Genomic DNA, 18,134 nt, shown 5'->3' on the forward strand with positions numbered 1-18,134 from the left:
TATTACTGACCTCACTAGTAGAGTTCTTCTTACAATGATACTGTAAATCCATCAGTGCCCTGGCAATATCCAGGTAGACCCAATATTCATCCATTGCTCTTGTCATGTACATACTCCATTCAATGGAAGGGCATTGTGTTTGTGATAACAGATAATGGTAATTACATGTGAAGTGTTAACAACACCACTTTGGTTTTTGACTTTCTCTTTCAACAGCTGAAGAGGATGCAGATAAATTGAACTTGAGATCATTTGCATAATTCAGGTAATTCTCTCCTGTTTTCCAGGTAATAGAGGAAAGGGACACTCTTTAGGGAATAGTGGTCATCTGTCTGAATGGGTGCCAGTCAAGGCGTTTGCTAACTTTCTCCACAGTTTAAAGATTATAACTTGCATTTAAGCTTCTAAGCTGTAAATCTGTTCCCTGAGGCGCTCTGACAGAGTGGAGTATGTTTTGGTGTGAAGGTCTAATTTGATGGATTGCAGTCATACCTTGGCATGTTTTGTATGATTGTATGTGGTCTCATACCTTAACCTCTTTACCAGCATCTCTAACCCTCAAGGCATAACCCTTGTTGCTAAGCTAAAGATGAGTTAATGACAAGGCACAACAGAGAGAGGGGTGGAAAACAAGGTTGTTGAAGACCAGATGGTCTAACATCATAGATTTAGCCGATGGTAACTTGTGGAATAGACACCGGCTGTAATGCAGTTTTAACCAATCAGCATTCAGGATTAGACCCACCCATTGTATAATGTCTTACTTGCTAGTGGAAAATGTGTGTGTTGTAAAGTGACAGAGTGGCTGGGCTGCAGCTGGGGATGACGAGAAGGGGGAGACTGCTATTTACACAACGGTAAATCCCCTCTCCAGCACAGATTGAAGGAGACACTGCAACAGAGCCTGGGAAGGAGGAACTGCCTCTAAACAACAGTCTGGTTACTTTACTTTAATGTATGTTTATTTCCATTAATTTGAGAAATTATGTATTTAAATGAAAGCAATTGTTTATGGATAATAACACTTGAAAAAATCTCAGAGTTTTCATTGAACAACAAGGTTTTGAGAAAGAGTAATGGGCAAATTTCAAGCATTATCAAGCCTTGATTTTACAGTTTTGTCTTAGTGGTATTCACTTGTAAATGACTAATGACCTAGCTTTGTATTTTAACCTTTATTTAACTAGGCAAGTCAGTTAAGAACAAATTCTTATTTACAATGATGGCCTACCCCGGCAAAACCCGGACGACCGTGGGCCAATTGTGCACCACCCTATGGGACTCCCAATGACAGCCTTTTGTGATACAGCCTTGGAATCGAACCAGGGTGTCTTTAGTGACGCCTCTAGCACTGAGATGCAGTGCCTTAGACCGCTGCACCACTCGGAAGCCCTGAAGGGCAAGTACAATAAATCATTCCTAGACTCAATTTCAACACAATTGGTAAGTAATAGGTAGAAAATAGTGTTTTTATTTAAACCAATCAAAAAGAAAAGTAAAATGTAACCCAATAATTATAATTTAAATCACCACAGTGTACACTTGTGTTCTGATCTCTGTTCCCCTTCCTCTCCCTGGAGTGACCATGCAGACGGATGGTGGTGTTCCTGATCGTGGCTGGACTGGTGGACCTGAGCTTCACCCAGCACTCCAGTGCCCTCCAGTGGCTCAACTACCTGAGAAACCGCTACCACCCCTCATCCATGTGGGCCGAGTGGCTGGACGATGACTGCCCCCTAGAGTGTGACTGCCTGGCCAGCTTCCCCATAGCCATGTACTGCCACAGCCGCAATATACAGCACGTCCCGTATGTCCCCTCCCACATGAAGTACGTCTACCTGCAGTGCAACTAGATCACAGGCATCCAGGATGCACACATGACTGTAAGTCGCTTTGGATAAAAGCGTCTGCTAAATGGCATATATTATTATTATTTTATTATTTTCTTTGACAAGCCACTAGCCTTGTCTGGGTCATCTTGCACCAGAACCAGCTCAGCTCTGACAAGGTGGGCAAGAACGTCTTCAGCAAGCTCTCTTGTACTTGGATAAAAACGAGATGGCCCGCCTGCCCATTAACCTACACAAGTCCATCAAGGATCTACGCATGGATCACAACAAGAATTCCAAGATCCATGTTCGAGGGGATGACCTACCTCACTTACTTCCATCTCCATGCCAACACCGTTGAAGAGGTCAGAGGGGCTTTCAAGGAACTCAAGTCTCTGACTACTGGATATGAGGAAAAACAAACTGAAGAAGATTCCAGATAACCTCCCTCAGGTGTTGCAGTTTAACGACATAGCAAGATCCCTGTGAACTTCCTCACTATGTATCCCAAGCTGCAGTTTGTCAGGCTGGCCCATAACAAGTTGACTGACAGAGGGATCCCTCCCAACACGTTCAATGTCAGCAGTCTGGTGGAGCTGGACCTTTCCCACAACAAAGTGGAGAAGATTCCCACCATCATCAAGAGAACCTCTACCTTCAGATTAACGGTAAAGAAGTGTCTGTTATTCCCATTTGTGATATTCTGTGTGTAGCATTCACTTTCTGTATATGCCATATAAAGTGGACATGTCGATCTGATCCTGGTTTGTGTTGTACTGTAACAGTCTGATTATGGTAATGTAGTTGAATAAATATGATGTAGTTGTGGTTTAATGGGTTAAAAGGTTACACCTTTGAAAAAGTACTAAATCGAATTTCACTATATAGTTGGCCAAAGAGATGGCTATTGTTTATTGTTTTCAACTTTTACATTTTTGTTTGTATGTCAAGTGAGAGAGAGAAACAAAAAAACAATCCCAAACATTGCTGTTAGGGAATTATTCACGAGGAAATTGTCAACAAACTGTGCCTTCTCCCTCTCCTCCTGTCAGAGTTCTCCATGGGCATTTTCTGTAACCCTACCTACCCTCTACCATTATTGGTTGCATTACAATTCCACAAGTATGTAGCCTACTTGGTTGCTCCTTTTTTTTTTCCCCCCCCCACCTTTTTTAAAATGTATTTTTACATTTTTGTTTGTTTTTAATTTTACCCCTTTTTCTCCCCAATTTCGTAGTATCCAATTGTTTAGAAGCTACTATCTTGTCTCAATCGCTACAACTCCCGTATGGGCTCGGGAGAGACGAAGGTTGAAAGTCATGCGTCCTCCGATACACAACCCAACCAAGTCGCACTGCTTCTTAACACAGCGCGCATCCAACCAGGAAGCCAGCCGCACCAATGTGTCGGAGGAAACACCCAGCACCTGGCAACCTTGGTTAGCGTTCACTGCGCCCGGCCCGCCACAGGAGTCGCTGGTGCGCGATGAGTCAAGGATATCCCTACCGGCCAAGCTCTCTCTAACCCGGACGACGCTGGGCCAATTGTGCGTCGCCCCACGGACCTCCCAGTCGCGGCGTCACCTTTCTTTAACCAGGTAGGCCAGTTGAGAACAAGTTTTCATTTATAACTGCAACCTGGAGTGATAGATGTGCATATTATGATGTGCAAATAGAGATACTAGGGTGCAAAAGAGAAAGAGGGTAAGTAATAATATGGGGATGAGGTGTTCTATTTACAGATTGGCTGTGTAAAGGTACAGTGATCGGTAAATTGCTCTGACAGCTGATGCTTAAAGTTAGAGAGGGAGATGTAAGACTCCAGCTTCAGAGATTTTTGCAATTCGTTCCAGCCAAAGGAAGTGTTGGCTTTGGGGATGACCAGTGCAATATACCTGCTGGAGCGCATGCTACGGGTGGGTGTTTCTATTGTGACCAGTGTCGTGTCTTTGGCTATGCCAGATTATTAAGTCATATGACATGCTATTCTATAAAATAATTTATCCGTAATTAATATCACCTGATTGAGCTAATCATGTAAATGTAATTAACTAGAGAGTCGGGCACCACAAAATAATATTTATAGAGCTGTTATCTTCCGAATAAACTCTTAAAGACCTAGTAATATTTTACATCAATAGCATTCAATATCAATTGTCATCTTAATTCAGTCTCATCTGAAAGTTGTAAATTCTTGGTTATCTGCACGAAACCTGGCTAACAATTTGAATCATCAATACAAAATTGGGTTTAATTATTTATTTGCTAAATACCTAACTAATCACACAGAATTACACAAATTAAATCATAACTTGATTACAAATTACGTCATGAAGGAAAACGTCCCTAGAGGGCGGAACAGATATGACAGCTTGTTACTCAAAGGAAAAGGGCTGGGTTTGAGTGAAAGAGTGGGAAGACTGAGGGACACAGGGAGAAGCTGTGCTATCGTAAATACAGTACCTGATGCATTCTAAATTACCGCCCATTTGGAAAAGGAAAATGCAATAAATATTTACTCTGAGCTGCGCTTCGGTACGTTGGTGGTAGATGGAAGGCCGTGTGGCCCAACCGAGTCCTTTTTAAAGAATGTCTCTGGTTGTCAATTGGATACGTTGTAGTAACGTTGTTGGTTGGTAGACGGGATACTCTGTCTGTTCCTTCCTAACCTGCGTTTGCATCTGCTGTTGCTATCTCAACGGCTAGGAGGTATCACTTCTGTAGTGAATAAGAGTTCAAAGTTCATACCATTTATAACCAAAGCTCACGCTGATTTTGGCTTCGTTCTGTAGTTATTATCTGAACCATTTTGACATAGGACCGTCGTCCACACATCTTTGGAACAGGAGGTTATATTGTCATCAAGGGCTTATATAGGAAGGGAGAGGAGGGCGTGTTTGTAAAGTTTTATAGCCCATGTCCCTTCATAGGGGCGGGCCACTGATTGAGTAGAGCCCTATTTTATGAAAACCCAAATCTCACATTTTAGAAGCTAAAATCACATTTCATCCCATCACAAATAATTTCATATTCAAACATTTAAATTGAACAACAATTCCATGTGAATCCAATAACTCTGATGTGTAGACTTTCCACTGTAGAGTTTATGTCATCTTATCATTGATGAGAATGTCTCAGATGACAACCGAACTGACATCATATTCAATTAAGTACCACTGCACATGTTCAATTGATCGGATTGCCAGAATATAGTTAATTCCCCCCACCCCCTTCTGATGTTCCCAGAATCTCTATGTTAACCAAGTGTTTTGCAAATGTAACCTCAGTAGGTTAGAGAGAGGAAAAAGGGGGGAAGAGGTATTTATGACTGTCATAAACCTACCCCCCAGGCCAACGTCATGACACCAGTGAGCGGGGCTTTACCTAGAAAAGTCTTATAGATATATGAACTGGAGCAAGTGGGTTTGGCGACGGATATGTAGTGAGGGCCAGCCAACGAGAACATACAGGTCACAGTGGTGGGTAGTATATGGGGCTTTGGTGATAAAACTGTTGGCACTGTGATAGACCACATCCAGTTTACTGAGTAGAGTGTTGGAGGCTATTTTGTAAATGACATTGCTGAAGTGCCCTTGAACTGGGTATGGTAGTAGGTGCCAGGTGCACTGGTTTATGTCAAGAACTGCAACACTGCTTCGTTTTTCACGCTCAACAGTTTCTTTTGTGTATTAACAATGTTCCACCGCCCAAAGGACATCCAGACAACTTTACACAACTGTGGGAAACATTGGAATCAACATGGGCTAGCATCCTTGTGAAACGCTTTCGACACCTTGTACAATCCATACCCGACGAATTGAAGCTGTTCAGAGAGGTGCAACTCAATATTAGAAAGGAGTCCTTAATGTTTTGTGCAATCAGTGTATATCATTATGTATGGGGGTAAATTGGTATTAAAATGTTTTTTGTTGTTGTATCAATACCATTGGACAATGCTGAATGCAGTAGTCAATGTTTATTAAATGTTACTTACCTTGTTTTCTGTTTTGCTGTCTTTTTGCCTACCACTAAAGCTGTCATAAATAATGTGAAATTCACAAATGATTGAAGCTTTTGTGCTTTGCTACACACGCAGTACAGTCATTCTCTCTCTAAGCGGCTCTCAAGGTGCACAGATAAAGTTTCCATTCCCCTGCTCAGACATTGCATGCATGCTATGTCATCGACTGACAGATTGCTATAACATATGATGTGGTTAGCTGTTAGGTAAAATACCTATCCAGACGTAATAAGATCTGGCATGCATTAGCAACACCTTGGCAGAGGAATGCGGCCAACATTTTAGTGCCACTTTTTTGGAACTAACTGCCTTTGACTTGCCGTGAATCCTAACTTGAGAAATTTGTGCATAACTTTCTGTTCTGATAAATCATGTGTTGGTTTCAATGAGAGATTTATCCCGAGTTTATTGCAGTCATGTTTATCTAGGATCAGCCCTCAGTGTTTTACTTCCCTCATGTGGAACAAAGTTGCATTAGACAAGTAAGTATATTGTGTCCATTACTTGTGCAAAGTAATGGATTCAATAGATATGTGAATGTGATATGTCTCAGTACTAAATATGTAATGATGGATAATCAGAAACTGACAAAGACCATGTTTGGATCTGAAAGTATCTAAATAATTACACACATTTTAAAGCCTGACCAACCAGTATAATGCAATTAAACAGTGTTTACTAGATACACACAGAATGAAAAAACATTTTCTTTTTGTCAGCTCATCGTTTGCAGGACTGAAATCCAGCCCCACGTTCCTCCTTTGCCTTCTCCCTCCTGTTTCACCTTAAAGCGCTCACTCCAGGCTGGGCGGCCCTCCAGAAAGTGCTTATCTTACTCTGGGGCCAATTTTCACATATTTGAACTAAATCATATTGGGACATCTGTCAAAGGCTCCTCTTTTCATCTTAAACAGCTGCCTTTAATCCCTAACAGACAGCAGCTCCATCGAGTCATGGGAATGCTTTTCCTCTGCTCGTAACGGAGCAGGAAGGGAGAGATTATTGACACATACCATGGCATCCACACCAGGGTTAGGCTCAATTCAGAATTGAATTGAGAATGTTTCAGAAATTCCAATTAAATTATTGAATTTGAATTGAATTTGAAGTGAAGTACTAAACAGGATACAGAATTGCAATTCAAATTTTAATGAAATTTAAGGAAATAGAATTCAATAACATTCAAATGCCTCTTATATTCTATATTAGGTGTAATCTATACAAATATACTGTATATCTTGTACATAAAAGATTATACATGTTGTTATATACGAGCATATCAAATATTGTTGAAACAATTGATTTTCAGGAAAAATTCTTAAAATGAATGATCAAGGAAAACAAAACATTATAATTGATTTCCCAGAATGCATTAGTTTTACCTTAAAATGGATGCCTTCAAAAATAAGACAAACTAAATGGTTGTTAGGAATATAATTGACGATTCTAAGCAATAATGTTAAAAGAGTATATTAACAGATGACCGACACTGTGGATATGTTATACACTTGTAGAATGTTATGGAGGTTATGGAGAATTAAAACACATTTTGGCTTCCTTAAAAAGTATTCAGGGAAAAGCTAGTAGACCAACACCACTGCTAGCCTGTGTATTGTCTACAAGAAGTATTAACTGATCAAAAAGGGCAGAGGAATGGCAGAGCTTTTGATATCTGATGCATCTGGATTGATGGAATTATTTTTGTTATCATAACTGCTATTACACTCGACACTCAACCCTAAGCCTAATACGTTTCCCAAATATCTATAGATCCAGTTAATTTTAAACCAGAGTTGAGAGTGCTTTAACGATGCTGACAATTGGAGGGATGCAGATTGACTCAGTTCAATAGCTCAAACTTGAACTCCTCCCAAAGTAATGACAAGCAAATTAGTATCAGTTTGTAGAGTAATATCCATCATTGCTATCCAGGTGCAGGGTGGGAATAGGTCATAATGTCTAGGCATTCCAGGTGTTTTAATATGTTTCTCTCCAACCAAAGATCTGACAAGATATTTAAATGAATTACAGTGTTATTGCTGATCATGTGTTATTCGATACCTTCTGTAATGCTGATCCGAGCTCTCTTTTAATAACTCAGTATTTATTCTAGGATAACTGTATAGTAACAACATGATACATGTTCTAGGCCCAGGGTGTAGTAAACAGCTGTATTAGTAGGTAGGCCTACAAGTAGACTTAAACATTTTAAAATAAACTCAGCAAAAAGAGAAACCTCCCTTTTTCAGGACCTTGTCTTTCAAAGATCAATTGTAAAATCCAAATTGCTTCACAGATCTTCATTTGTAAAGGGTTTAAACACTGTTTCCCATGCTTGTTCAATGAACCATAATCAATTAATGAACATACGGATGTTAAAACACTAACAGCTTACAGGCGGTAGGCAATTAAGGTCACAGTTATGAAAACATAGGACACTAAAGAGGCCTTTCTATTGACTCTGAAAAACACCAAAAGAATGATGATCAGCGTCCCTGCTCATATGCGTGAACGTGCCTTAGGCGTGCTGCAAGGAGGCTTGAGGACTGCAGATGTGGCCAGGGCAATAAATTGCATTGTCCGTACTGTGAGACGCCTAAGACAGCTCTACAGTGAGACAGGACGGACAGCTGATTGTCCTCGCAGTGGCAGACCACGTGTAACAACACCTGCACAGGATCGGTGCATCCGAACATCATACTTACGGGACAGGTTCAGGATGGCAACAACAACTGCCCGAGTTACGTCTGTCATGGTCTGGGGCGGTGTGTCACAGCATCATCGGACTGAACTTGTTGTCATTGCAGGCAATCTCAACGCTGTACGTTTCAGGGAAGACATCGTCCTCCCTCATGTGGTACCCTTCCTGCAGGCTCATCCTGACATGACCCTCCAGCATGACAATGCCACCAGCCATACTGCTCATCCTGCACGTGATTTCCTGCAAGACAGGAATGTCAGTGTTCTGCCATGGCCAGCGAAGATCCCGGATCTCAATCCCATTGAGCACGTCTGGGACCTGTTGGATCGGAGGGTGAGGGCTAGGGCCATTCCCCCCAGAAATGTCCGGGAACTTGCAGGTGCCTTGGTGGAAGAGCAAGAACTGGCAAATTTGGTGCAGTCCATGAGGAGGAGATGCACTGCAGTACTTAATGCAGCTGGTGGCCACACCAGATACTAACTGTTACTTTTGATTTTGACCCCCCTTTGATCAGGGACACATTATTAAATGTATGTTAGTCACATGTCTGTGGAACTTGTTCAGTTCGTCTCAATTGTTGAATCTTGTCATGTTCAGACAAATATTTACACATGTTAAGTTTGCTGAAAGTAAACGCAGTTGACAGTGAGAGGACGTTTCTTTTTTTGCTGAGTTTATGTACGAAGTGGTGAGAAAAAATGTATATACTGGCTATGAAATGGCTTTTAAAGTTTTAATGAGCGTGTTGATTGGCTGTTTCGAAGGAAGTTTGCAACATTCTGGATAAATGTACATTAATCCCCCACAAGCAAAGAACTGGAAGACATCAATGGTACAAACTACAATTCAAACCCTATTAGCCCTTAATGGAGAAAGTCTTCCAAAAACACATGTTTTCTTGGACACATGACATTTTAATATGGACACGTGAAGCATTCCAAAAACACATGTTTTCATGTGGATACTTGAAGTGTTCCAAAAACACGTGATCTTATGTGAAGTGAATGTGATAACATGTGACAACATGTAAAGCAACATGTGATAACATGAAACTACACATGTGAAAATGTGATCACATGTGAAGTCTTCCAAAAACACATATTTTCACATGGGAAATCATGTATTTTTTCTGTATGGATAGTTAAGTATGATTATCAGTAATGTTGGCGATAATTGTATAGGAATTCTTCTAATTAAACTTTTTTACCAGTCAATTTGAAAAAACTAAACAATTCTTGTTTTTTACAGTGGACAAAGGCACATTATTCACCAGATCAATCATCATAAACAGTATAAGAAAATATAGATTTTAAGTCAAGTTATAAATATATATGTATACATACATTATATATATATACATACATACACACAATATACAACATAGATTATCAAAATATCCCATCTTTGAATAGCATTCTCATAAAGATAAGGTCCATTCAAATCCATTCATAGTGCCTGTAGGCCAGAAAAAGACTGGAAATGTCCATAGGATGTTATATCAATCAAATATATAATATGTAACCCACCATTGTACATTGTTTATTAGAGATGAGAGCTTGATGGTATATCCTCCTCCTTGGATGTGCTCCTCCATCTCCAGCAATCTTTTACGGCCTTTGTGGCAAAAGGAGAAGTATTCAGTATGTAGCTACAGCAAATGCATAGAGAGACTGACAGAAGATAGATAAATAATACTCACTTTATTCCACCTGCATCTCTATGTCCTGAATATCTGTATGCAAACTACAAGTAAAACTTTGAATTAGAACCTACATATATGTTTGGGTTGTCATCATGTTGCGTTGGTTCAATTATTCTAGATACTGTGTGATACTTTACCTTGAATTTTGGTACCCTAGTGATGTGTGATGGTCAGTACTGTAGGACATCTGTGGTGGAACAAAATCAGGCAAACAAAGGAACTTGTAAATTGCGTTTTATATATATTTCCCCTTTCTCTTAATTTTTAGTTTACTGTGATACTGAATTTAAAGGCAACAGGGGTATTTAGTGCTGTTTAGTAACTTCTTAGTATGCATTATTACCTTGTGTGTGATGAGGCAATAGAGAGTGAATATGAACAGCAATCCTCCACAGACTGATGGAGCTATGACCATGAAACCAAACTTGTACAGGTCTCTATCTTGGTCTCCATCTAGACTAGTCTGAGGGGCTTTCTCTGAGTCCCAAAGGGTGCTGACTGGGGACAACAAGACAGGTCAAAACAGCCAGGTTATATTATGTACAAGTGAGGTTAAGATAACCAGATAGCTCAGCAAGTTGATACATGCAACACCAGAGGACAGTGGGTCTGATTCTCTAAACTACTTTGCTAAATTGCCTGGACTGGATTATTATATTCGATAATTATGTAATTCTCTGTTTTATGCCTTTGCCAGGGAACCTCTCTGGACCTTGAGGAAGTTGCCCACCTGTAGTCAGAGAGAGTGCTGTAGGGAGGGCTGTGGGAGGCTCTGCAGTGTCTGTGTACTCCCTCTCACAGCTCCAGTCTACTGGTGAGTCCATGGTGGTCACCAGCTCCCAGTACACAGACAGGACATCCTGGACCCTCCCCAGGGCCTCAGACGGAGAACTGCTGAATGACATTCCAAAACTCACTGGGTCGTCCTAGTCAATAGGGTCAGAAAATAATGTTTGTAAAATGTATATGGGATGCATGTCCTATCTATACAATTATACAATAGTTTTATGAGCTCAGTATTGACTTCCTTGAATCTTCTTTAAAACACCCAAGTAATGCTGTTATTTATTAATGAGAGAGCTCTTGAACATCAAACCTCCCTCACCTCCAGCTCCTCATTGATCTGTGGTACACATCTCTGGGAGTAAATGTTGTGGATGAGACCGGTCAGCGACAACACGTAGCTGTGGTTGTCTGATCCCCGAGTGTATCTGAAGTGTCCGGTCAGGAGTTCCAAGATCCAGGGCATGGCAGCTTTTACATAGCAGCATTTATTCTGCCATGGAATGGAAGAAGAACAGTCCAAATTCATAACAGTTTTGATACAAGGTATGCTTGATATCAGGGACTTGTTCTTGATTAGTTATAATGATTATAGTTAATGCAGGGTAGCCTAGTGGTTAGAGCTTTGGACTAGTAACCGGAAGTCCTTTTTTTAGCTGAAATAATATGTGGTGCGCAGTGGATACTTTCTGCCACTCTCCTAAAAATATAACAAATAATTTGTAAAAACAATTCAAATAAATGGTACCAAAATCAAAAAAAGTATCATTTCTTACAGTAAAAAATAAAAAATAGTTAACCTAATGTTCTTTGTGAATTTCCCTGTGATCGCCCAAGTTTTAACTGCACATGCATTTTATGCATAGAAATTACCTTACCAAACTTCTCTGCTCAATAAATGTGTAGGTTATTGAGCATCCACTCTGCAACTGGTTATCTATCTATGTAAAACAGAAATAAATGCAAAAATCAGGAGTCATTAAGTTAACAACATAGATATTAACTTCTCATATCTTGAGAGGATTCAACGACCCCAATCATCAGTGTGTAATGGTCTAGTCTAACTGTGAAAATATGCTCTCTACCAGGCACGTGCACAGATAGAGGTCTAAGAGTTCCTGAATACCTGCCCTGAGAAAAGTGCCCTTTCAGCTTGGTGTTTTTTTCTTCACTTTGAACACCTGCCCCTCCAAAGGTTTGTGCATGGTCCTGCTCTCCACTGTGAACCACTGTGATTAAACATGTATTTCATAAACCACTCTTGGTTATGTATACTTTTTTGTCATATTATAAGAGCTTTATACCGCTTACATTTTTTTATGTTAAAAAAAATTATATATATATATTTCCCATTGTTCAGTAAAGCTGTACTACTCACCAGGTGTCTTATGGTCAGCAGGTGATCTCTGGTGATGGAGTGTCTGCACGGACCAGGGTCTCCCATGGTCAAGGGGAGACTCAAGAACACCATCACACACAGACACTTTACCTGAAAGGGAAGGATATCGTGGTTTATTGTTGCTCTGATGAAGATCTGAAACCAATGTTGAAACGTATCAGCTTCATGAACAGAAAAATAAAGTTGTACGAAATTTGGTGATATATTTATTTGATATATACTATTTATAAAATATAGCGTTCCATAGAATATATAAAACAGAATATTTCCTATTTCTCAATGGACTTTGTCCCTATGTATCTTCAATTTTGAAACCATATTTTGTGGTTTGTTGCACATTGGATTCTTGCTGCACTGTTCTTAGAATCCCCACAGATCATTTTCTCTTTGTTTCTGCATCTTCTCATCTCCTGCTTTTCTTTTCTTTCTGTAACTCCTTTCTCCTCATTCAAACACTGTCAGGTCTTATTGATTTTTCTATTTAATTTGTAATACTTATTGTTGATGCCACAAATCCACTACATTAGAATAATATTTATTACAAACAGAAATCCAGATGAATAGAATGAGTCAAGCAGAGGGGACGATAGATACTGGGAATTCTAACTCCAGTTATATGAGTAGAGCGGAGCCCCATGGGGTGGAGCTGTACGACATATAACATCCATTTCCTTTTTTACTTGTTCTATTGGTTATCTATATTAAAAAGAAACCTACATTTCTAATGTTAGAAAACTACTGAAAATAAACATGTTTTGGAGCATTCTCTGAACACTCAATTGTTAACCTCTGGCTTAGGTCAATAACATTAATAATGATTATCACACATTAGAAATAATCTAATATAACCATAAATTAGCTTTCATAAAGATGACCCACATTCATACAGTACAGTACATTATAGTCACATGATGTGAATTAACTGTCCATGCCATGTTTACATTTTTCCTACAGTAGTTACATATATTTTAAACTTTGTTAGAGACAAACCTGAAAGTATGAAGTCTGAAACGCCAAACTACTGCAAGAAAATACGACATTCACATTTCCAAAAGAGGGACATAAGTAATTTAACGTGTTCCGCTCTAATGTCAAATCAGTCATACCGCGGGGAAAAATGCAGCAACTGTAGATTAATCAAACAGAATGTGGTCCTTCTGTAGCTCAGTTGGTAGAGCATGGCGCTTGTAATGCCAGGGTAGTGGGTTCGATTCCCGGGACCACCCATACGTAGAATGTATGCACACATGACTGTAAGTCGCTTTGGATAAAAGCGTCTGCTAAATGGCATATATTATATATTATTATAGAATACAGTAATGTCAAAGGCAGTTTTGTCAAGAGATTTCCTTCACAAGAGCATAGCAAAATGAATGAAAGTCATGCAGAAGTAACCGTTTCTCTTACCTTGGTTTTGCACTGAATGTGGGTTGGCACGAGGAGGGTCATCTGGCTCACCTATGAAAATAGAGAAGACCAGACTCCTCTGTCAGAAGCATTGGAGAAGATAGATGATGTGTGTCTTCTCTTTTAGCCCTGATCAATCCCTCTAGTAAACCTCTGGAGACAAGACATGCATTAAAGAGAAGCTGACAGTCCTCTGGCGTGGATGGAGCCCAGGTTTCCCCAGCATGGACTGATGTGGTTCTACTTCCCTCCGAAAGGTCTGGAGCTCACAGTGTGACTGCCTGCCTGAGCTGTAACTCAGAGACTATTTTAAGACCTCCCTCTTCCTGCTCTCTCTCTCATATGGTCCACAGGAAACTATGCCCCGTATCCCAGCTTTCATGATTCCCAATAACAACTGGAGGGTCTCGACTTGAGACATACAGAGCCTTGAAAATCTTAGTATTTGCCCCCTTTCCGATTTCCTCTATTGTTGCATGTTTTTGATAGTGAATGTTATCAGATCTTCAACCTAAACCTAGTATTTGCTAAAGGGTACCTAAGTTTACAAATAACATAAAAAAATTATACTTATTTTATTTATTTAATTAACAAAGTTATGCAACACCCAATTCCCCTGTGTGAAAAAGTAATTACCCCTTACACTCAATAACTTATTGTGCCACCTTTAGCTGCAATGACTGCAACCAAACGCTTCCTGTAGTTGTTGATCGGTCTCTCACATCACTGTGGAGGAATTTTGGCCCACTCTTCAATGCGGAACTGCTGTAACTCAGCAACATTTATGGATTTTCAAGCATGAACTGCTCGTTTAAAGTCCTGCCACAACATCTCAATTGGGATTAGGTCTGGACTTTGTCTAGGCCATTCCAAATCTTCAAATGTGTTGCTTTCTTAGCTATTTTCATGTAGATTTGATTGTGTGTTTCGGAGCATTGTCTTGCTGCATAATCCAGCTGCTCTTCAGCTCACAGACGGATGGCCTGACAATCTCCTGTAGAATTCTCTGATACAGAGCAGAATTCATGGTTCCTTCTATTAAAGCAAGTCGTCCAGGTCCTGAAGCAGAAAAGTACTCCCAAACCATCCCACTACCACCACCATGCTTGACTGTTGGTATAAGGTTCTTACTGTGGAATGCAGGGTTTGGTTTTCTCCAGGCAAAATGGGACCCATGTCGTCCAAAAAGTTGACTCAAGATTGCCAAAAAGCACATGGAAGCACCTTGATGATCATCAAGACTCTTGGAAGAATGTTCTGTGGACAGATTATTGAAAAGTATAACTTTTTGGATGACATGGTTCCCATTATGCCTGGTGAAAACCAACCACCAAACCCACAAATGTCAGTTAAATCAGTTCTGCATGCAAGGCCACATTTCCTCCACAGCAACATGAGAGACTGATCAACAACTACAGGAAGCATTTTGTCGCAGTCATTGCAGCTGAATGTGGCACAACCAGTTATTGAGTGTAAAGGGGCAATACATTTTTATTCATTTTACAGACACCTTTCGGGCTCCCGGTTGGCTCAGCGCTCTAAGGCAGTGCATCTCAGTGCAACCAGCTGTGAACAGGAGTCTCATAGGGCGGTGCACAATTGGCCCAGCGTCGTCGGGGTTAGGGGAGTGTTTGGTCAGGGTCGGCAATCATTGTTAAATAAGAATTTGTTCTTAACTGACTTGCCTAGTTAAAGGTTAAAGGTTAAATTTATATTTTTTATTTATTTCACACAGGGTCATTGGGTGTTGCATAACTTTGTTTAGGAAATCAATTAAATAAGTATGTAATTGTTGTGTTATTTGTTGACTCAGGTTCAATTGATCTAATATTAGGTTTTGGTTGAAGATCTGATCAAATTCAGTATCAAAAATACATAAAAGTAGAGAAAATTTATAAGAGCGCAAATACTTTTCCACGGCACTGTAAATATCAGTCCAGTCCAGTATGTTTTGTTTATAACTACAAAGGTTTTATGTTGTTTTTGTTTCCTGCACAGAATAACCTTTTGAAACCTTTTCTACACACCGATCCAATGTTTTATGGTAATAAGCTCTTACAGATGTTGCACCCCACTGGGCACACACAGCTTGGTCTCATAGACAAGATGTAACATAGTAAACATAAATCCGGGACACTCAAATTAGTATGTTATCTTACATTTGGTATGGTTACATAAGACAGAAGGTTACTTAAGGCAAAATGTCAAGTTGGTTGGTTGGTCGGGTGGATGAGTAGGCATATAGCACAAATGTCTAGCAACCCAAGGGTTCCATGTTCGAATCTCATCATAGATAATTTTAGCAACTTTGCAACTATTTATTACTTTTTAGCTACTTTGCAACTACTTAGCATGCTAGCTAACCCTACCCCTAACCTTAATCCTTTAATTTAACTCCTAACTCTTACCTTAACCCTATGTAACGGCGTTCTTCGTTTGTCGAAAGAGAGTCGGACCGAAATGCAGCGTGGTGGTTACTCATGTCTTCAATGAATGAATCGCGGTACATGAAATAACTAATACAAATACAAAACAACAAAACGGAACGTGAAACCTAATTACAGCCTATCTGGTGAAACTACACAGAGACAGGAACAATCACCCACGAAATACAAAGTGAAACCCAGGCTACCTAAATACGGTTCCCCATCAGAGACAACAAGAATCACCTGACTCTGATTGAGAACCGCCTCAGGCAGCCAAGCCTATACTAGACACACCCCTAATCAACCACAATCCCAATGCCTACAAAACCCCTAATACGACAATACAATAACCCCATGTCACACCCTGGCCTGAGCAAATAATTAAAGAAAACACAAAATACTAAGACCAAGGCGTGACAGAACCCCCCTAAGGTGCGGACTCCCGGACGCACCTCAAAACCATAGGGAGGGTCCGGGTGGGCGTTTGTCCATGGTGGCGGTTCCGGCTCGGGACGTGGACCCCACTCCATTAATGTCCTAGTTCCTCCCCTTCGCGTCCTGGGATAATCCACCCTCGCCGCCGACCATGGCCTAATAGTCCTCACCCAGAACCCCACTGAACTGAGGAGCAGCTCGTGACTGAGGGGCAGCTCGGGACTGAGGGGCAGCTCGGGACTGAGGGGCAGCTCGGGACTGAGGCAGCTCGGGACTGAGGGGCAGCTCGGGACTGAGGGGCAGCTCGGGACTGAGGGGCAGCTCGGGACTGAGGTGCAGCTCGGGACTGAGGGGCAGCTCGGGACTGAGGGGCAGCTCGGGACTGAGGGGCAGCCCGGAACTGTGGGGAAGCCCAGTACTGAGAGGAAGCCCAGTACTGAAAGGAAGCCCAGTACTGAGATGAAGCTCAGGCAGGTAGTAGGCTCCGGTAGATCCTGGCTGGCTGGCGGATCTGGAAGATTCTGGTTGACTAGCAGATCTGGAAGATTCTGGTTGACTGGCAGATCTAGCTGCTCTATGCAGACTGGCAGATCTGGAAGAGACTGGTTGACTGGTAGATCTGGAACAATCTGGTTGACTGGCAGATCTAGAAGATCATGGCTGACTGGCGGATCTAGCTGCTCTATGCAGACTGGCAGCTCCTTGCAGACTGACAGCTCCTTGCAGGCTGACAGCTCCTTGCAGACTGACAGCTCCTTGCAGACTGACAGCTCCTTGCAGACTGGCAGCTCTTTGAAGACTGACAGCTCTGGCTGCTTCTTGCAGACTGACAGCTCTGGCTGCTTCATCCAGACTGACAGCTCTGACTGCTCCATGCAGGCTGACAGCTCTGACTGCTTCATACAGACTGACAGCTCTGACTGCTTTATGCAGACTGACAGCTCTGACTGCTCCATGCAGGCTGGCAGCACCCTGCAGACTGGCAGCTCCTTGCAGACTGACAGCTCCTTGCAGACTGACAGCTCCTTGCAGACTGGCAGCTCTGGCTGCTTCATGCAGACTGACAGCTCTGGCTGCTTCATGCAGACTGACAGCTCAGGCTGCTCCGAACAGGCAGGAGGCTCCGGCAGCGCTGTAGAGGAGGAAGGCTCTGATAGCACTGAACAGGCGGGAGACTCCGACAGCGCAGGAGGGAAGGAAGGCTCTGATAGCGCTGAACAGACAGGAGACTCCGACAGCACAGGAGAGGCGCACTGTAGGCCTGATGCGTGGTGCTGGCACTGGTGATACTGGAGCGAGGACACGCACAGGAAGCCTGGTGCGGGGAGCTGCTACCGGAGGACTGGTGTGTGGGGGTGGCTCTGGATAGACCGGACCGTGCAGGCGCACTGGAGCTCTTGAGCACCGAGCCTGCCCAACCTTACCTGGCTCG

General features: G+C 41.6%; 1 protein-coding gene and 1 pseudogene across 1 annotated transcript; one reads left to right on the forward strand and one right to left on the reverse strand.

The window, feature by feature from the left end:
• The first annotated feature begins 1,595 nt into the window (after nucleotides 1-1,595).
• On the forward strand, nucleotides 1,596-2,542 carry LOC118360275 (fibromodulin-like; annotated as a pseudogene).
• A 4,435-nt stretch (nucleotides 2,543-6,977) lies between these two features.
• On the reverse strand, nucleotides 6,978-14,135 carry LOC118359428 (uncharacterized). Its single transcript, XM_035737950.2, has 9 exons — nucleotides 13,842-14,135; nucleotides 12,414-12,524; nucleotides 11,914-11,976; nucleotides 11,358-11,528; nucleotides 10,983-11,178; nucleotides 10,596-10,750; nucleotides 10,390-10,439; nucleotides 10,250-10,293; nucleotides 6,978-10,164 (listed from the first exon to the last, which is right to left on the reverse strand). Exons 1-8 carry the CDS (start codon nucleotides 13,881-13,883, stop codon nucleotides 10,251-10,253), a joined length of 831 nt encoding a protein of 276 aa, XP_035593843.1. The 5' UTR covers nucleotides 13,884-14,135; the 3' UTR covers nucleotides 6,978-10,164; nucleotide 10,250.
• Between the last annotated feature and the right edge of the window lie 3,999 nt (nucleotides 14,136-18,134).

This window comes from Oncorhynchus keta, chromosome 27 (genome assembly GCF_023373465.1).
Source record: "Oncorhynchus keta strain PuntledgeMale-10-30-2019 chromosome 27, Oket_V2, whole genome shotgun sequence".
Taxonomy (NCBI): Eukaryota; Metazoa; Chordata; class Actinopteri; order Salmoniformes; family Salmonidae; genus Oncorhynchus; species Oncorhynchus keta.

Coding starts and splice junctions, on each gene's coding strand:
- LOC118359428 (XM_035737950.2), bottom strand. CDS start 13,883: ATGACCCTCCTCGTGCCAACCCACATTCAGTGCAAAACCAAG. Junction 11,529..11,913: donor TTATTGAGCAGAGAAGTTTG/GTAAGGTAATTT, acceptor ATTCCATGGCAG/AATAAATGCTGCTATGTAAA. Junction 11,179..11,357: donor AGATCAATGAGGAGCTGGAG/GTGAGGGAGGTT, acceptor CCTATTGACTAG/GACGACCCAGTGAGTTTTGG.